At 44.1% G+C, this 21,396-nt stretch overlaps 1 protein-coding gene across 2 annotated transcripts in view; it reads right to left on the bottom strand.

Moving 5' to 3' along the window:
• Positions 1-21,396, bottom strand: part of LOC112260805 (ephrin type-A receptor 3-like) — a 206,049-nt gene that overhangs the window by 25,709 nt on the left and 158,944 nt on the right. For both annotated transcript variants that reach the window (XM_042328930.1, XM_024436155.2), the window contains exons 14-15: positions 6,976-7,037; positions 3,525-3,734 (exon numbers count right to left, since the gene is read on the bottom strand). In XM_042328930.1, coding sequence (XP_042184864.1) covers positions 3,525-3,734; positions 6,976-7,037 — 272 coding nt within the window. The remainder of the gene's footprint in view (positions 1-3,524; positions 3,735-6,975; positions 7,038-21,396) is intronic.

Raw genomic sequence — 21,396 nt, 5'->3', positions numbered from 1 at the left:
AGCCTCGTTACTGTTATTTTACTGCTGCTCTTTTATTATTATTATTATTTTAAACCTGCATTGTTGATTAAGGCCTTGTAAGTAAGCATTTCACTGTAAGGTGTTCTATTCGGAGCATGTGACAAATTTGATTTGATTTGACTGTTTTCACAGTAACGGTGTCTCTTTACAATGAAGTGATGAAACTTTGAAACAAAGTTGCCACTTGTAGCAAGGTGTTTTATTAAACAAGTATCATGAAATACATGCACCAGAAATAGGCCTCATTTTGACTTGTCTGATAAATATCAGCAAGCTAGGCTAGGTAGCTGCAGCAAAAAAGCTTTCATATTGGCGAAACGGATCCGTCTCATCTCAATTTAGACTAACAGGGACTGACAGGCTGTTTCAAGCGTGATTTGTCATTCTACCATTCTTTCTCTCACAAAAAAAGAAGGGAATAAAGGGGAAATTTGAAGGGAAGGGGTAAGGGGGAAAGAGGAAAGGAAAGAGAGTTAAGAAGGAGAAAGGCTAGGGAGTGAGGAAAGGAAAGAGAGTTGAGAAGGAGAAAGGCTAGGGAGTGAGGAAAGGAGAGAGAGGTGAGAATGAGAAAGGCTAGGGAGTGAGGAAAGGAAAGAGAGTTGAGAAGGAGAAAGGCTAGGGAGTGAGGAAAGGAAAGAGAGTTGAGAAGGAGAAAGGCTAGGGAGTGAGGAAAGGAAAGAGAGTTGAGAAGGAGAAAGGCTAGGGAGTAGGGAAAGGAAAGAGAGTTAAGAAGGAGAAAGGCTAGGGAGTGAGGAAAGGAAAGAGAGTTGAGAAGGAGAAAGGCTAGGGAGTGAGGAAAGGAAAGAGAGTTGAGAAGGAGAAAGGCTAGGGAGTGAGGAAAGGAGAGAGAGGTGAGAATGAGAAAGGCTAGGGAGTGAGGAAAGGAGAGAGAGGTGAGAATGAGAAAGGCTAGGGAGTGAGGAAATGAGAGAGAGATGTGAGAAGGAGAAAGGCTAAGGAGTGAGGAAATGAGAGAGAGAGGTGAGAAGGAGAAAGGCTAGGGAGTGAGGCTAGGGAGTGAGGACATGAGAGAGAGGTTGAGAGAATGAGAAAGGCTAGGGAGTGAGGAAATGAGAGAGAGGTGAGAATGAGAAAGGCTAGGGAGTGAGGAAATGAGAGAGAGGTGAGAAGGATAAAGGCTAGGGAGTGAGGAAATGAGAGAGAGATGTGAGAATGAGAAAGGCTAGGGAGTGAGGAAATGAGAGAGAGGTGAGAATGAGAAAGGCTAGGGAGTAAGGAAATGAGAGAGAGATGTGAGAAGGAGAAATGCTAGGGAGTGAGGAAAGGAGAGAGAGGTGAGAAGGAGAAAGGCTAGGGAGTGAGGCTAGGGAGTGAGGAAATGAGAGAGAGGTGAGAAGGATAAAGGCTAGGGAGTGAGGAAAGGAAAGAGAGTTGAGAAGGAGAAAGGCTAGGGAGTGAGGAAAGGAGAGAGAGGTGAGAATGAGAAAGGCTAGGGAGTGAGGAAAGGAGAGAGAGGTGAGAATGAGAAAGGCTAGGGAGTGAGGAAATGAGAGAGAGATGTGAGAAGGAGAAAGGCTAAGGAGTGAGGAAATGAGAGAGAGAGGTGAGAAGGAGAAAGGCTAGGGAGTGAGGCTAGGGAGTGAGGAAATGAGAGAGAGGTGAGAAGGATAAAGGCTAGGGAGTGAGGAAATGAGAGAGAGATGTGAGAATGAGAAAGGCTAGGGAGTGAGGAAATGAGAGAGAGGTGAGAATGAGAAAGGCTAGGGAGTGAGGAAATGAGAGAGAGGTGAGAAGGATAAAGGCTAGGGAGTGAGGAAATGAGAGAGAGATGTGAGAATGAGAAAGGCTAGGGAGTGAGGAAATGAGAGAGAGGTGAGAATGAGAAAGGCTAGGGAGTAAGGAAATGAGAGAGAGATGTGAGAAGGAGAAATGCTAGGGAGTGAGGAAAGGAGAGAGAGGTGAGAAGGAGAAAGGCTAGGGAGTGAGGAAAGGAGAGAGAGGTGAGAAGGAGAAAGGGTAGGAAGTTAAAAAAGGGGGATGAGGGTTGAGGTGGATGAGGGTTGAGGTGGATGAGAGAGGTAAGAGAGGAAATACCAACGTACGGGAGGACTGGGGCACTGATATGGACTAACAAGCTCTCTCCTTCTCTTCCTCACTAACATACAGAAGGCTACAACTTCAATACAAATATTTACTGTCTAAGCAAATTCCAATTGCACCATCATGTATGATGCTTTCAAAAACAAGGATTTAAATGTAATAATCCTTTGCATAACACATTCTCGGGTTCTCTTACCCATGTAGTATAATGGTGTGTGTCTGTCTTACCCATGTGGTATAATGGTGTGTGTCTGTCTTACCCGTGTGGTATAATGGTGTGTGTCTGTCTTACCCGTGTGGTATAATGGTGTGTGTCTGTCTTACCCGTGTGGTATAATGGTGTGTGTCTGTCTTACCCATGTGGTATAATGGTGTGTGTCTGTCTTACCCGTGTGGTATAATGGTGTGTGCCTGTCTTACCCGTGTGGTATAATGGTGTGTGTCTGTCTTACCCATGTGGTATAAGGGTATGTGTCTGTCTTACCCGTGTGGTATAATGGTGTGTGTCTGTCTTACCCATGTGGTATAATGGTGTGTGTCTGTCTTACCTGTGTGGTATAATGGTGTGTGTCTGTCTTACCCGTGTGGTATAATGGTGTGTGTCTGTCTTACTCATGTGGTATAAGGGTGTGTGTCTGTCTTACCCGTGTGGTATAATGGTGTGTGTCTGTCTTACCCATGTGGTATAATGGTGTGTGTCTGTCTTACCCATGTGGTATAAGGGTGTGTGTCTGTCTTACCCGCGTGGTATAATGGTGTGTGTCTGTCTTACCCATGTGGTATAATGGTGTGTGTCTGTCTTACCTGTGTGGTATAATGGTGTGTGTCTGTCTTACCCGTGTGGTGTAATGGTGTGTGTCTGTCTTACCCATGTGGTATAATGGTGTGTGTCTGTCTTACCCATGTGGTATAAGGGTGTGTGTCTGTCTTACCCGCGTGGTATAATGGTGTGTGTCTGTCTTACCCATGTGGTATAATGGTGTGTGTCTGTCTTACCTGTGTGGTATAATGGTGTGTGTCTGTCTTACCCGTGTGGTATAATGGTGTGTGTCTGTCTTACCCGTGTGGTATAATGGTGTGTGTCTGTCTTACCCATGTGGTATAAGGGTGTGTGTCTGTCTTACCTGTGTGGTATAATGGTGTGTGTCTGTCTTACCTGTGTGGTATAAGGGTGTGTGTCTGTCTTACCCGTGTGGTATAATGGTGTGTGTCTGTCTTACCCATGTGGTATAAGGGTGTGTGTCTGTCTTACCTGTGTGGTATAAGGGTGTGTGTCTGTCTTACCTGTGTGGTATAAGGGTGTGTGTCTGTCTTACCCATGTGGTATAATGGTGTGTCTGTCTTACCCATGTGGTATAAGGGTGTGTGTCTGTCTTACCTGTGTGGTATAATGGTGTGTGTCTGTCTTACCTGTGTGGTATAAGGGTGTGTGTCTGTCTTACCTGTGTGGTGTATGCTGCCTCAGGGTCATCCTCCAGTACTCGTGACAGGCCGAAGTCAGACACCTTACACACCAGGTTACTGTTGACCAAGATGTTGCGTGCGGCCAGGTCTCGGTGAACGTAGCTCATGTCAGACAGGTACTTCATGCCCGACGCAATGCCCCGCAGCATGCCCACCAGCTGGATCACTGTGAACTGACCGTCTTGTTTCTATTGGAAAGAGGGAGAGGGAGAGACAGAGAGAAAGAGGGGTGGGGGAGAAATGGAGAGATAGAGAGAGAGAGAGAGAGAGAGAGAGAGATGTTCGCTGTTGTATGTTCTGTCGGTGTTGTCACCATCAGCCCAGCAACAATTCACCCTTGGGGAACAATAAAGTTTATTGAATTGGCTTGAATTTCATTGAACACACATATGCACATTATGTTACCACCACAGCAGTCCTGCTCTGTGAATAACACCCCCAGCCTGACTCTATCTCATAAATCCTTCTCCACAGTTCCTCTACTAATATACAGCAGGCTGTATCACTGAGAACAGATCACCACTGTTAACACTCTCATTACCGCAATATAGATACAGTTCTCTTTAAGTGGAGCCCATTCCCCTCCACAATAATCTGGCTAAATGATGATGAAAACTGACAGGGAAGAGAAAGAAGACCGCTCTCTCAAAACACAGACACACACACACACACACGCGCGTGCGTTGGCGATGTTTGATCTGGGTAGTGAGCATAATGACTGTCATAAAAAGCCAATATAATTCTGAGATCAGTTTTATGGGTAATAGGCTAAACACAGAGTTACATGGGTTTTATTAGAGCCCAGATCAATGAAGAAGCACTGGTCACAAAAACAATGCATCTCTCTCTCTCTCTCTCTCTGTCTCTGTCTCTCTCTCTCTCTCTATCTCTCTCTCTCTCTCTCTCTCTCTCTGTCTCTCTCTCTCTATCTATCTCTCTCTCTCTCTCTCTCTCTCTGTCTCTCTCTCTCTCTCTCTCTGTCTCTCTCTCTCTCTCTCTGTCTCTCTCTGTCTCTCTCTCTCTCTCTCTCTCTCTCTCTCTCTCTCTCTCTCTGTCTCTCTCTCTCTCTCTGTCTCTCTCTCTCTCTCTCTGTCTCTCTCTCTCTCTCTCTCTCTCTCTCTCTCTCTCTCTCTCTTTCATTCGATTTCACTTTCACCCCTCTCCCTCTCTCTCTTTCATTCTATTTCACCCCTCTCTCCCTCTCTCTTTCTTATTGTCTCTCTCACCCCATTTCTTTCTCCTCCCTCTGTCTCCCTGCCTTCCACTCTCCAACCCCCACTCCCCCCTTCTCTCTCAAATCCCTTACTGGAAGTGCTATAAGGAGATTGTTAAAGGAGGAAGTCTGTGGGTTAGAGAGACAGAGCAATCAATCAGCATTTCACAAAACAAGACCTAATTAACTTGCTCCACAGCTGCTGTGGGTGCCTGAAACACCGGTAGAGGAGATACACTACCAATCCATTATTTTACAACACCTACTCATCAAAGGGTTTTTCATCATTTTGACTATTCTAAGGCATCAAAACTATAAAAGAACACATGGAATCATGTAGTAACCAAAAAAGTGTTAAACAAATCAAAAGATATTTTATATTTGAGATTCTTCAAAGTAGCCACCCTTTGCCTTAATGACAGCTTTGCACACTCTTGGCATTTTCTCAACCAGCTTGAAGGGTTTGCCACATGTTGGCTGCTTTTCCTTCACTCTGCGGTCCGACTCATCACAAACCATCTCAATTTGGTTGAGGTCAGGTGATTGTGGAAGTCAGGTCATCTGATGCAGCACTCCATCACTCTCCTTCTTGGTAAAATAGCCCTTACACAGCCTGGAGGTGTGTAAGACACGGCGGTTGGAACCAAAAATCTCCAATTTGGACTTCAGACCGGAGGACAAATTTCCACCAGTCTAATGACCATTGCTCATGTTTCTTGGCCCATACAAGTCTCTTCTTCTTATTGGTGTTCTTTTAGTACTGGTTTCTTTGCAGCAATTGGACCATGAAGGCCTGATTCACACAGTCTCCTCTGAACAGTTGATGTTGAGATGTGTCTGTTACTTGAACTCTGTGAAGCATTTATTTGGGCTGCAATTTCTGAGGCTGGTAACTCTAATGAACTTATCCTGTGCAGCAGAGGTAACTCTGGGTCTTCCTTTCCTGTGGGTGGTCCTCATGAGAGCCAGTTTAATCATAGAGTTTGATGGTTTTTGCGACTGCGCTTGAAGAAACGTTCAAAGTTCTTGAAATGTTCCGTATTGACTGACCTTCATGTCTTAAAGTAATCATGGACTGTCATTTCTCTTTGCTTATTTGAGCTGTTCTTGCCATAATATGGACTTGGTCTTTTACCAAATAAGGCTCTCTTCTGTATACCACCCACCTTGTCACAACACAAATGATTGGCTCAAAGGAATTAAGAAGGAATGAAATTCCACAAATATACCTTTAAGAAGGCACACCTGTTAATTGACATGCATTCCAGGTGACTACCTCATGAAGCTGGTTGAGAGAATGCCACTGGTGTGCAAAGCTGTCATCAAGTCAAAGAGCAGCTATTTGAAGAATCTTAAATATAAAATATATTTTGATTTATTTTCCACTTTTCTGGTTACTACATGATTCCATATGTGTTATTTCATAGTTGTGATGTCTTCACTATTATTCCACAATGGAGAAAGTAGTAAAAATAAAGAAAAACCCTTGAATGAGTAGGTGTTCTAAAACTTTTGACCGGTAGTGTAGATGGATATTGCTCTGAGAATGAGAGAGAACTGGTGTGTATGTGTGTGTCTGTGTGCGTGCTTGTGTGTATGCATGCCTTTGTGTGTGTATGTGTGTGCATGTGTGTATTGTGTGTTTGTGGTAGAACAGGAGATGACGTGGGTGGATATTGCTGTGAGATAACGTAAGCTAGCTATAACAGGATTACGGTCTAGTGGATGGATATAGGAGCGGGGAGGTGGACATAACACTCAGGGTTATCTGCTGGTTCAGCTATATATACCAAGGGCAACTCTAAACATTATTGATGTGGGTTTGTGAGTGAATCTGTCCTCCACAGATGTTATTGTGAAATCATTCAGTAGGAGTGAGGCCAGTGGGGTTGAGTGGTGTTCTGTCAGAACTGAAAAGACTCTGAACTGAATGAGGAACTAGTAGTTTCTCTACAATCACTTTCTATTACTTTCCATCCCTGTTTCAATCAGGAGAGATCTTCAAACACTATGGAGCAGCACAATATACAGGCAGAATGACTAAGTGAGAGAGAGAGTGTGTGAGTGAGTGAGTGAGTGAGTGAGTGAGTGAGTGAGTGAGTGAGTGAGTGTGGAACAAACTCAATAAAATCAATAAAATGTATTTATAAAGCACTTTTTAGATCAGCAGAAGTCAAAGTGCTTATTCAGAAACCCAGTCTAAATCCCCAACTAACCTTGAGAAAGGTATCTAGGGATCCATTCTCCATAAATTCTGTGATGATCATCACCGGCTTACCTGAGAAGAGAAAGAACAACACATTACATTAATGCACACAACACAATATATATATATACTGGCTTATCTGAGGACACAGAACAACACATAACACAATATATATATACTGGCTTATCTGAGGACACAGAACAACAAGGAACACAATACATACATACTGGCTTATCTGAGGACACAGAACAACACAGAACACAATACATATATACTGGCTTATCTGAGGACACAGAACAACAAGGAACACAATACATACATACTGGCTTATCTGAGGACACAGAACAACACAGAACACAATACATATATACTGGCTTATCTGAGGACACAGAACAACACAGAACACAATACATATATACTGGCTTATCTGAGGACACAGAACAACACAGAACACAATATATATATGAGGACACAGAACAACACAGAACACAATACTTATCTGAGGACACAGAACAATGCACAGAACACAATACATATATACTGGCTTATCTGAGGACACAGAGCAACACAGAACACAATACATATATACTGGCTTATCTGAGGACACAGAACAATGCAGAACAACACAGAACACAATACATATATACTGGCTTATCTGAGGACACAGAACAATACAGAACACAATACATATATACTGGCTTATCTGAGGACACAGAACAACACAGAACACAATACATATATACTGGCTTATCTGAGGACACAGAACAACACAGAACACAATACATATATACTGGCTTATCTGAGGACACAGAACAACAAGGAACACAATACATATATACTGGCTTATCTGAGGACACAGAACAATGCAGAACAACACAGAACACAATACATATACAGTGGGACAAAAAAGTATTTTGTCAGCCACCAATTGTGCAAGTTCTCCCACTTAAAAAGATGAGAGAGGCCTGTAATTTTCATCATAGGTACACTTCAACTATGACAGACAAAGCAAAATAAACAAATCCAGAAAATCACATTTTAGTATTTTTTATGAATGTATTTGCAAATTATGGTGGAAAATAAGTATTTGGTCAATAACAAAAGTTTATCTCAATACTTTGTTATATACCCTTTGTTGGCAATGACAGAGGTCAAACGTTTTCTGTAAGTCTTCACAAGGTTTTCACACACTGTTGCTGGTATTTTGGCCCATTCCTCCATGCAGATCTCCTCTAGAGCAGTGATGTTTTGGGGCTTTTTTTATTTATTTTTTATTTCACCTTTATTTAACCAGGTAGGCTAGTTGAGAACAAGTTCTCATTTGCAACTGCGACCTGGCCAAGATAAAGCATAGCAGTGTGAGCAGACAACACAGAGTTACACATGGAATAAACAATTAACAAGTCAATAACACAGTAGAAAACAAAGGGGGAGTCTATATACAATGTGTGCAAAAGGCATGAGGAGGTAGGCGAATAATTACAATTTTGCAGATTAACACTGGAGTGATAAATGATCAGATGGTCATATACAGGTAGAGATATTGGTGTGCAAAAGAGCAGAAAAGTAAATAAATAAAAACAGTATGGGGATGAGGTAGGTGAAAATGGGTGGGCTATTTACCAATAGACTATGTACAGCTGCAGCGATCGGTTAGCTGCTCAGATAGCTGATGTTTGAAGTTGGTGAGGGAGATAAAGTCTCCAACTTCAGCGATTTTTGCAATTCGTTCCAGTCACAGGCAGCAGAGTACTGGAACGAAAGGCGGCCAAATGAGGTGTTGGCTTTAGGGATGATCAGTGAGATACACCTGCTGGAGCGCGTGCTACGGATGGGTGTTGTCATCGTGACCAGTGAACTGAGATAAGGCGGAGCTTTACCTAGCATGGACTTGTAGATGACCTGGAGCCAGTGGGTCTGGCGACGAATATGTAACGAGGGCCAGCCGACTAGAGCATACAAGTCGCAGTGGTGGGTGGTATAAGGTGCTTTAGTGACAAAACGGATGGCACTGTGATAGACTGCATCCAGTTTGCTGAGTAGAGTGTTGGAAGCCATTTTGTAGATGACATCGCCGAAGTCGAGGATCGGTAGGATAGTCAGTTTTACTAGGGTAAGCTTGGCGGCGTGAGTGAAGGAGGCTTTGTTGCGGAATAGAAAGCCGACTCTTGATTTTATTTTCGATTGGAGATGTTTGATATGAGTCTGGAAGGAGAGTTTGCAGTCTAGCCAGACACCTAGGTACTTATAGATGTCCACATATTCAAGGTCGGAACCATCCAGGGTGGTGATGCTAGTCGGGCATGCGGGTGCAGGCAGCGATCGGTTGAAAAGCATGCATTTGGTTTTACTAGCGTTTAAGAGCAGTTGGAGGCCACGGAAGGAGTGTTGTATGGCATTGAAGCTTGTTTGGAGGTTAGATAGCACAGTGTCCAATGACGGGCCGAAAGTATATAGAATGGTGTCGTCTGCGTAGAGGTGGATCAGGGAATCGCCCGCAGCAATAGCAGCATATACAGAGAAAAGAGTCGGCCCGAGAATTGAACCCTGTGGCACCCCCATAAGAGACTGCCAGAGGACCGGACAACATGCCCTCCGATTTGACACACTGAACTCTGTCTTCAAAGTAGTTGGTGAACCAGGCAAGGCAGTCATTAGAAAAACCGAGGCTACTGAGTCTATGAGAGAGGTTGATGAGAGAGGTTGTATCTCTGGACATGCTGGTTGTAATGGGTGAGGTCACCGCATGTGTGGGAGGTGGGACAAAGGAGTTATCAGGGGTATGAAGAGTAGAACTAGGGGCTCCATTGTGAACTAGAACAATGATAACTAACCTGAGCAACAGTATACAAGGCATATTGACATTTGAGAGAGACATACAGCGAGGCATACAGCAATTACAGGTGTTGAATTGGGAAAGCTAGCTAAAACAGTAGGTGAGACAACAGCTAATCAGCTAGCACAACAACAGCAGGTAAAATGGCGTTGACTAGGCAACGGGGCCGACAGATAAAACATAAACAAGCAGAATGGAGTACCGTGATTAATGGACAGTCCAGAGTGCATCAGCTATGTAGCCAAGAGATCAGTGTCCAGGGGGCAGCGGTGAATGGGGCAGGGAAGCTGGACTGGCGAGTGTTATCCAGGTTGAAAAAAGGTAACAATGACTAAATAGCTTGTAGCTAGTTAGCTGGTTAGCTTCTGGAGGTTCTTGAGTGTGTTCTAAAAATTAAAAATAATAGCGATTCCGTATCACATTGGGTGAGGCAGGTTTCCGGAAAGGTATAAACAGATTAAAAATCAAGAAGAGATAGAAAGTAAATATGGGTCCGGTGAGTGTTTGGGACGCGGCGATTCAGACGGTTAGCAGGCCTGTGCTAACAAGCTAACAGTTCGTAGGCCCGGGCTAAACAAGGTAGCAGTTGCTGGGCAACATGGACTTTCAACTCCCTCCAAAGATTTTCTATGGGGTTGAGATCTGGAGACTGGCTAGGCCACTCCAGAACTTTGAAATGTTTCTTACGAAGCCACTCCTTCGTTGCCCGGGTGGTGTGTTTGGGATCATTGTCATGCTGAAAGACCCAGCCACGTTTCATCTTCAATGCCCTTGCTGATGGAAGGAGGTTTTCACTCAAAATCCCACGATACATGGCCCCATTCATTCTTTCCTTTACACGGATCAGTCGTCCTGGTTCCTTTGCAGAAAAACATCCCCAAAGCATGATGTTTCCACCCCCATATGCTTCACAGTAGGTATGGTGTCCTTTGGATGCAACTCAGCATTCTTTGTCCTCCAAACACGACGAGTTGAGTTTTTACCAAAAAGTTATATTTTGGTTTCATCTGACCATATGACATTCTCCCAATCTTCTTCTGGATCATCCAAATGCTCTCTAGCAAACTTCAGACGGGCCTGAACATGTACTGGCTTAAGTACTGGCTTAAGCAGGGGGACACGTCTGGCACTGCAGGATTTGAGTCCCTGGCGGTGTAGTGTGTTACTGATGGTAGGCTTTGTTACTTTGGTCCCAGCTCTCTGCAGGTCATTCACTAGGTCCCCCTGTGTGGTTCTGGGATTTTTGCTCACCGTTCTTGTGATAATTTTGACCCCACGTGGTGAGATCTTAGGTGGAGCCCCAGATCGAGGGAGATTATCAGTGGTTTTGTATGTCTTCCATTTCCAAATAATTGCTCCCACAGTTGATTTCTTCAAACCAAGCTACTTAACTATTGCAGATTCACTCTTCCCAGCCTGGTGCAGGTCTACAATTTGGTTTCTGGTGTCCTTTGACAGCTCTTTGGTCTTGGCCATAGTGGAGTTTGGAGTGTGACTGTTTGAGGTTGTGGACAGGTGTCTTTTATACTGAAAACAAGTTCAAACAGGTGCCATTAATACAGGTAACGAGTGGAGGGCAGAGGAGCCTCTTAAAGAATAAGTTACAGGTCTGCGAGAGAGCCAGAAATCTTGCTTGTTTGTAGGTGACCAAATACTTATTTTCCACCATAATTTGCAAATAAATTCATTAAAAATCCTACAATGTGATTTTATGGATTTTTTTCCTCATTTTGTCTGTCATAGTTGAAGTGTACCTATGATGAAAATTACAGGCCTCTCTCATCTTTTTAAGTGGGAGAACTTGCACAATTGGTGGCTAACTAAATACTTTTTTTGCCCCACTGTATGCTGGCTTATCTAGAACAATAGAGAACACAAAACATATATACTGGCTTATCTGAGGACACAGAACAACACAGAACACAATACATATATACTGGCTTATCTGAGGACACAGAACAACACAGAACACAATACATACATACTGGCTTATCTGAGGACACAGAACAACACAGAACACAATATATATATACTGGCTTATCTGAGGACACAGAACAACACAGAACACAATACATACATACTGGCTTATCTGAGGACACAGAACAACACAGAACACAATACATATATACTGGCTTATCTGAGGACACAGAACAACACAGAACACAATACATACATACTGGCTTATCTGAGGACACAGAACAACACAGAACACAATATATATATACTGGCTTATCTGAGGACACAGAACAACACAGAACACAATACATACATACTGGCTTATCTGAGGACACAGAACAACACAGAACACAATATATATATACTGGCTTATCTGAGGACACAGAACAACACAGAACACAATACATACATACTGGCTTATCTGAGGACACAGAAAAATACAGAACAACACAGAACAGAACAACATTCCACATAGATGGGAAGAGAGGAAAGACAGGAGAAGTAAATAGTCACAGTGGAGACCAATCTCATTTAGTCTTTCTCCCTCTCTCCCACCTATCTCCCCTCCCTCTCTCTCCCTCCTCTCTCCCTCTCTCTCTCTCCCAGCTATCTCCCCTCCCTCTCTCCCTCCTCTCTCCCCCTCTCTCTCCCACCTATCTCCCCTCCCTCTCTCCTCTCTCTCTCTCTCCCAGCTATCTCCCCCTCTCTCTCCCTCCTCTCTCCCCCTCTCTCTCCCACCTATCACCCCTCCCTCTCTCCCTCTCTCTCCCTCCTCTCTCCCCTCCCTCTCTCCCACCTATCTCCCCTCCCTCTCTCTCCCTCCTCTCTCCCCTCTCTCTCTCCCAGCTATCTCCCTCCCCTCTCTCCCCCTCTCTCCCCTCTCTCTCCCACCTATCTCCCCTCCCTCTCTCCTCTCTCTCTCTCTCCCAGCTATCTCCCCCTCTCTCTCCCTCCTCTCTCCCCCTCTCTCTCCCACCTATCACCCCTCCCTCTCTCTCCCTCTCTCTCCCTCCCCTCCCTCCCTCTCTCCCACCTATCTCCCCTCCCTCTCTCTCCCTCCTCTCTCCCTCTCTCTCTCTAGGGTACAGCATGGCATGTCATCATCATTCACAGTGACAGCTTCTAATCAGGGCCTTCCATAAACACCAGAAGATAATTACTGTGGGCCAATCCACAAGGGTGTGTGTGTGTGTGTGTGTGTGTGTGTGTGTGTGTCTGTGTGCAGAGGGCTGTCTCTTGAGATCTCATGAATACTGATCAGCCTTTTGGGCTAGGGTGGGGGGTATTGAACACCTGTGTGTGTTGAGGGAAGGGGGTAAACAGTGTGATTGATTGACAGGTCTAATTCCCCGCCTGGCACCTGGTGGCTTACAAATGATTAACAAAGTGCCCGCACAGGCCCGCACAGTAGTCCCTGTTTCCTTACATGGCCCCCACAGACGACACCTCCTATAGCCAGAGAAGGGAATGTGGTTCCAATCACACACACACACACACACACACACACACACACACACACACACACACACACACACACACACACACACACACACACACACACACACACACACACACACACACACACACAGCCAATACTACCATACTACTGTGTCAATGGTGATGAATAGGCCACATTTCTCCAATCAGAGATGCTAGGAAGAACCGGGCAGAGATAAGAAAGTAGGAGAGGGAGGGAGATGGAAGGAGATGGAGGAGAGAGAGAGAGAGAGAGAGAGGAAAGGACGGGAGGAGGAAGTGGGTTGAACAAGGAAGGTGAGAGATGGGGAAGAAAGAGGAGGAGATGTGGGGGAGGTGTGAGACAGCGTAAGAGAAGTGAGGAAAGACAGGTGAAGATTGAAAGAGGAGGGAGAAGGGTGAGATTGGGGTGAGATTGGGGTGAGAGTGGAGAGGGTATGTGGGAGAATATGGTTGTCAGGGGAGAAGGGCAGGGGAGAGAAATACAGAATAAAATAAGTGAGAGGTAGGTGAGGATTGAGAGGGGGAGGAGGGAGAGGGGAGGAGGGAGAAGAGGAAGACAGGGGGAAGGAGAGTGGGAGGAAGGGGAAGGAGAGTAGGGCGAGAGGAGGGAGAGGGAAGGAGGGAGAGGGGGGGTGGAAGAGGGGATGGAGGGAGGGGAGATGGGTTGTCAGGGGAGGTCAGTAACATCACTGGGAGCCCTACAGCTCTATACTGGGTAAAGACGGTGATACATCACCGTAAATGAAATCACTATCTCACTGAGATAAATGGCACACAAAAAACACACACACTGATAAATGCCTATCCTCACCCCCAGCAGAGGAAAATCCAATTCCCTTTCACTTTGATCCCTTAGACTAATGTGGCTGTCAAACGGGACACTGCCACCAGAGACTAGGCCAGAGGGTGTGTGTGTATCGACTGCAGGGCGAGCATCTGATTTTGAGGCTGTCCTGCAGAGAAATGTGTCATGTGACTGCTCTATCGAAAGGGACAGATGAAAGGCGCTGTGGGATTGATCCGTACCAAAATAGAGGTCTGACAGCTAACAGCCCGTCCCCCTTACCTAACAGATAGACAGACACGTGTGTGTATGTGTGAGACTGACAGACGAGCGGCCGGCAGGCAGGCAGGCAGGCAGACAGACAGACAGACAGACAGACAGACAGACAGACAGACAGACTGACTGACTGACTGACTGACTGACTGACTGACTGACTGACTGACTGACTGACTGACTGACTGACTGACTGACTGACTGACTGACTGACTGACTGACTGACTACTGTGATACAACTGGGGAGCTCAAGGTTTGAGGAAAATACAAGAATGTTCTTGAATAAAGGTGTGTGTGCAAAAGCAAAGAGCTTCCCTAACTACAAATATAATGGGATGAGTGTTTCATTATGGTTCCCAGCTCTGACCGCGGTGAAACCCTTGAAAAAGAGTCCAGTCCTTCATTCATTATCCTATTGGTCTATAATTCCTCTGCTTTCTGAAGTCTTCATCTGGACTCCTGCCATGGAGAATTAGCATGACAAGATCCCAGGGAGTTAACACCAAACCACACACACACACTCCCCTCTTTCTGTTTATCTCTCCCTCCCTCTGTCACTCTGATCCCCTACAATAGACCCCATTGACTACGTCTTGAGACTGAATCACATGCCAGACACGCACATAAAGCCCTCCTCCAAACACACACGGTCAGGTTGCCACATTTGACCTCTCTCCGTTGGAGTATCAACCCTCTGGAGTATCGCCTCTCTGCTGTGTTAAATGAAGCCCTGTTCTTCAGACTCTACAGAAGCACATTCCCTTCAGCCAAAATAAAGAGACATTCATTAAGATGCGTAAAGATAGAGACACTTCAAACCCACAGAATGAAGGAATACCACTCGGTCGAAGATAAGTTGTGTGTGGCCCTATTATCGCATAAATTAGCTGTTTTCAAGGCTTTCAACTTTAATATCTTCTAAAGAGCCAAGGTTGTCTGATTGCTTCTGGGGTCAATGTGTATGTCCAGTTTCTAACTCAGAGCGGTAATACAGCTGTAGCTTTTGTAACAGAGCCAGTAAACAAGCACCTGACAGAAACAAAGAGCTCTGACGATCAGGACTATATGATGCCACTCAGCAGTGATGGGATAACACTGCAGCACTGGTAAAGAAACGGTATGTGTGTGTGAGGGCAGCAAGTAGCCTAGCAGTTAAGAGTGTTGGGCGGGTAACCAAAAGGTTCAAGTCCCCGAGATGACTAGGTGAAAAATCTGCTGCTGTGCACTTGAGCAAGGATAAGTGTGTCTGCTAAATGAACAAAATGCTGTGTGTATTTGTGTGGTGTGACTGGGAAAGAGAGGTGTTCTCTATTTGCATGTGCTGAAGATTGTTTAAATATGTGTAGGCTGATGTTTGTATCTGTGTGTGTGATGCTCAGTGTCCAGCCCAGTTCATTTGCAGTGAGCAGAATTGCAGATTGCCTATTGATCTTCTGCCTGGTGTGAGAGCAGCAGAGTGTAAAATGGATCCAGGAGTTTGTGTTTTTAACAGCACTTCATTAACACATGCTTTTAATGAGAGAACTGGCCTCCTATCGCCTCAGTCAACCTCGTACACCACATCGCTGATCTGTCCACTGTGGAAGTGTTCTAGAGAAACAACATGGAATGTTAACTGGAGATTGTTGACTGCATATTGATTCAGATGGAGGGGTTTTAACTCAAATATTAATACTGTGTGTGAGAGCATATGGATCTCTTCGTACGGCTGGAGGAGCATAAAGTGAGAGACTGAAACACATCAAATCTCCAATAAATTCACCACACAAAGAGTGTTTAAACTAACATTATTCTCCACACAAAGGAGAGCCTCCAAATGTATAACTACTTTACCCAAATACAGGATAACAGATTAGGGGAGAGAATAGAGCAGGCCTTAACCAGGTGCTGAGAGAGAACGTATTAGATAGATAGCCGGCAGATGAGATGACGAGGTGTACCTAATTGTAGGATTTCCAGATGAGCCGATTGCCGCAGCGATTATGCGAGGCTTATAAAGAAAGGATAAATAGATAAAAGGACAGATGGAGAGAGATAGGGAGAGCGCATGCAGCACTTTTCCAATTTGCAGAGAAAAGGTCAATTTCCTCTCTCGTTCTCTTTGTGTGTGGCGATCTCATTTGCATAACAATGGCAGCAATCACAGAAAGACATGCAGGCTCTCATTAGAATACCAGGATACCAGGATAGAAGGCTCTCATTAGAATACCAGGATATAAGCCTCTCATTAGAATACCACGATATCAGGATAGAAGGCTCTCATTAGAATACCAGGATAGAAGGCTCTCATTAGAATACCAGGATATCAGGATAGAAGGCTCTCATTAGAATACCAGGATATCAGGATAGAAGGCTCTCATTAGAATACCAGGATAGAAGGCTCTCATTAGAATACCAGGATATCAGGATAGAAGGCTCTCATTAGAATACCAGGATATAAGCCTCGCATTAGAATACCACGATATCAGGATAGAAGGCTCTCATTAGAATACCAGGACAGCAGGATAGAAGGCTATCATTAGAATACCAGGATATAAGCCTCTCATTAGAATACCAGGATACCAGGACAGAAGGCTCTCATTAGAATACCAGGACAGCAGGATAGAAGGCTCTCATTAGAATACCAGGACAGCAGGATAGAAGGCTCTCATTAGAATACCAGGATAGAAGGCTCTCATTAGAATACCAGGACAGAAGGCTCTCATTAGAATACCAGGACAGCAGGATAGAAGGCTCTCATTAGAATATCAGGATATAAGCCTCTCATTAGAATACCAGGATACCAGGACAGAAGGCTCTCATTAGAATACCAGGACAGCAGGATAGAAGGCTCTCATTAGAATATCAGGACAGCAGGATAGAAGGCTCTCATTAGAATACCAGGATAGAAGGCTCTCATTACAATACCAGGACAGAAGGCTCTCATTACAATACCAGGACAGAAGGCTCTCATTACAATACCAGGACAGAAGGCTCTCATTACAATACCAGGATAGAAGGCTCTCATTACAATACCAGGACAGAAGGCTCTCATTACAATACCAGGACAGAAGGCTCTCATTACAATACCAGGACAGAAGGCTCTCATTACAATACCAGGACAGAAGGCTCTCATTACAATACCAGGATAGAAGGCTCTCATTACAATACCAGGACAGAAGGCTCTCATTACAATACCAGGACAGAAGGCTCTCATTACAATACCAGGATAGAAGGCTCTCATTACAATACCAGGACAGAAGGCTCTCATTACAATACCAGGATAGAAGGCTCTCATTAGAATACCAGGACAGTAGGATAGAAGGCTCTCATTAGAATACCAGGACAGCAGGATAGAAGGCTCTCATTAGAATACCAGGACAGCGGGATGGAATACTCTAATTAGAATACCAGGACAGCGGGATGGAATACTCTTATTAGAATACCAGGACAGCGGGATGGAATACTCTTATTAGAATACCAGGAAAACGGGATGGAATACTCTTATTAGAATACCAGGAAAGCGGGATGGAATACTCTTATTAGAATACCAGGAAAACGGGATGGAATACTCTTATTAGAATACCAGGAAAGCGGGATGGAAGGCTCTCGTTAGAATACCAGGAAAGTGGGATGGAAGGATCGCATTAAAATACCAGGAAACGGGATGGAATGTTCTTGGGGTTTTAAGGGGGTATAATGAGAAAACACACACACACATTTACGTACAGGCAGTGTTGCAAAAAATTTTCAGGGGAAGTTGCTAGAGGCATGTCGAGTTGTTGCTAAAAGTTGCTAAATGATGTTGTGATGTCATTGCGTGATGACGTCGTTACGTAATAACTTACGTAGAATAGACAATAACCATCTCGGCGAAAAATATGATTTGACATTTGTTAGTTTAGATTTGTTTTTTTATTATCAGATATTTTTATTTGTAAAAGTAATATAAACACAACACCTTTTAAATGATCAGATACTTTTATTTGTAAAAGTAATATAAACACAACACCTTTTAAATGATCAGATACTTTTATTTGTAAAAGTAATATAAACACAACACATTTTATATGATCAGATACTTTTATTTTTAAACACAACACATTGAATTATTGAATTACATTTCATGTATTTTCTTTTTAACTAGTAAACCTATTCTGAACAATGATAGTTTTAAGCAGTGTATTGGTAGTTAATTAACACGCTATCTAACTGATCAACAATCATAGGTACATGCTAATATCAAGCTATATATGCTATCTTATTGAACAAGAAACTTAACTCAAATAATGATGTGTGCGCTAGCCATCTCTCTCCATCTCTCTCCAGGTTGTTGTGCTGCTTGGCTGGCTAGCTGCTCACTGGTTTCCTCCAGATATTGCCACTGTTCTCGCTCACACTGCAGTTCACACTGCCACCATCAGCTGTGTGTCTCCACCAGTTCCAGAAAGTCCACTCCTTGCATACGTGCTGTAAATACGATGAATCATAGATTGGCAAGGAAATCCTCTTCATCTTCACTTCATCTTCTAACTGAATTGTCAAGGAGCTGGAACCAGCAGAAGACGATGGAGGGGCCTTAAAGCTGTATGTGCCAAACTGCTGCAGAACTTCACTTGGTAGTTTATGCTGGTAACAGGTATCAGCAGCCAGCTTCAGTCCACACCGCACCAGGAGTATGGAGTTGAGAGTGTGCAGTGACATTCTATTTCTTAACTTTGACTTGACCACACTCATTTGGCTGAACAGCTGTTCAACCTCTGCATTTGAGTGTGGCAAAGCGAGTGCAGCTTCACGCAGTTCTTCAAATGGATTTGACCCGGAAGAGTCCATGTATTTATTCACTTCACTCTAAAACTCGACTGTAATTTCAGTCCCACCTAAACAGATGAATGATTCTCCATTGGGAAACAATTTGATCAATTGTTTGGGGCTGTTATCCCAGTAGCTCAGCTACTTTAAAAATGTCAGTGGTGACTTTATTGTGCTTTAGTGTTTCCTTAACACTGAACAAGGCCATGTTTCGCAAGGCTTCTAGGTTGTCTAGGAGCCTTGCTTGCAGCTTCTTGCTTAAAGCAACAATGTAGACCTAAATGGTCGCCTGCTAGCAGCGAACAATGCTCCGCAATGGCCAGTGCCATAGTGGCTTCTGTGCTTTCTTAGTTATCCACTTTCTTAACCAAATGTGGTAATGCAGACTGCGTTGTGGGGTTGTACGGTTTTGATTTATTTATTTGCTTTGCTGTAGCACAATGTTTATTGATGTCATACATTTTTTGCAAGCATATCTGATTTGCAGTACGCACAGTACTGTGTGTGTTCGTGTCTGTGTGTCTCCAACCCAATGTGTGTGTGTGTCTGTGTGTGTGTGTCTGGATGTGTGTGTGTTTGTCTGTGTGTGTGTGTGTCTGTGTGTGCGTGTTTGTGTGTCTGTGTGTGCGTGTCTGTGTGTGTGTGTGTGTCTGGATGTGTGTGTGTGTGTCTGTGTGTGTGTCTGGATGTGTGTGTGTCTTTTTCTGTGTGTGTGTCTGTGTGTGCGTGTTTGCGTGTCTGTGTGTGTGTGTGTGTGTGTGTGTCTGTGTGTGTTTGTGTGTCTGTCTGTGTGTGTGTCTGTGTGTGTGTATGTGTTTGTGTGTCTGTGTGTGCTGTGTGTCTGTGTGTGTGTGTGTGTGTGTGTGTGTGTGGTTGTGTGTCTGTGTCTGTGTGTGTGTGTGTGTGTGTGTGTGTGTGTGTGTGGTGTGTGTGTGTGTGTGTGTGTGTGTGTGTGTGTGTGTGTGTGTGTGTGTGTGTGTGTGTCTGTGTCTGTGTCTGTGTGTGTGTGTGTGTGTGTGTGTGTGTCTGTGTCTGTGTGTGTGTGTGTGTGGTGTGTGCTTGGTTTATGTTTCACAGTGCATTAAAATGCTACTTCTGAGAGAAAAGAGCAGCAATTACCAACCTGTGCCTGTGGAATGAAAAGCAATTCTGATTTATTCTGCTAATTGTTCTACAAACCACTCCAACCCAGCCAAGCAAAGGTCAAAATTATCATCTCTAATTAGAGAGAGAGAGAGATAGAAAATAAAAAATGATTAAGAAATGCAGAGTGATTTTCAGCTTTCATTTGCACGTTACTGAATATTCATGAAGATAAAAAACACATCCAATTAACTCTGTGAATTATTAATATTCATGATGGGGTTATGCATATGCATTCGTTATTTTGTTGTGCGACCTACAGTGCTTTCAGAAAGTATTCGCACCCCTTGACTTTTTCCACATTTTGTTGTGTTACCGCATTAACATTAAAAGGATTAAATTCATTTTTTTCTTTCACTGGCCTTCACACAATTCCCCACCATGTGAAAGTGGAATTATGCTTTTCAACATTTGTACAAATTAATAAAAAATTAAAGCTGAAATGTCTTCAGTCAATAAGTATTCAACACATTTGTTATGCCAATCCTAAATAAGTTCTAGAGTAAAAATGTACTTAACAAGTCACATAATAAGTTGCATGGACTGTTTAACATAATTTTTTAAAGACTACCTCATCTCTGTAGCCCACACATACAATAATCTGTAAGGTCCCACAGATGTGAATTTCAAACATAGATTTAACCACAAAGTACAGGGAGGTTTTCCAATGCCTTGCAAAGAAGGGTACCTATTAGTCTAGTAGATGGGTAAAAAATGTATTTAAAAAAACATATCTTATCAAGATATATTAGTGCTTTATTTTTCATTAATGGTTTACAAATGTTAGAATTGGGGAGACCTGCGGGGGGGGCATGGGAGGCCATGGGGGAGACGGGGGGAGACTGGGTTGGAGACATGGGGAGACTGGGTTGGAGACATGGGGAGACATGGGGAGACTGAGTTGGAGACATGGGGAGACTGGGTTGGAGACATGGGGGAGACTGGGGTGGAGACATGGGGGAGACGGAGAAGACTGGGGTGGAGACATGGGGAGACTGGGGTAGAGACTGGGGGGTGACTGGGGAGACTGGGGGGTGACTGGGGGAGACTGGGTTGGAGACATGGGGAGACTGGGGGAGACTGGGTTGGAGAAATGGTGGAGACTGGGGGAGACTGGGTTGGAGACATGGGGGAGACTGGGGGAGACTGGGTTGAGACATGGGGAGACA

Source organism: Oncorhynchus tshawytscha, linkage group LG10 (assembly GCF_018296145.1).
Source record: "Oncorhynchus tshawytscha isolate Ot180627B linkage group LG10, Otsh_v2.0, whole genome shotgun sequence".
Classification (NCBI taxonomy): Eukaryota; Metazoa; Chordata; class Actinopteri; order Salmoniformes; family Salmonidae; genus Oncorhynchus; species Oncorhynchus tshawytscha.
The sequence above is the reverse complement of the archived record's forward strand: the minus strand, read 5'-3'. Positions and strand labels throughout refer to the sequence as shown.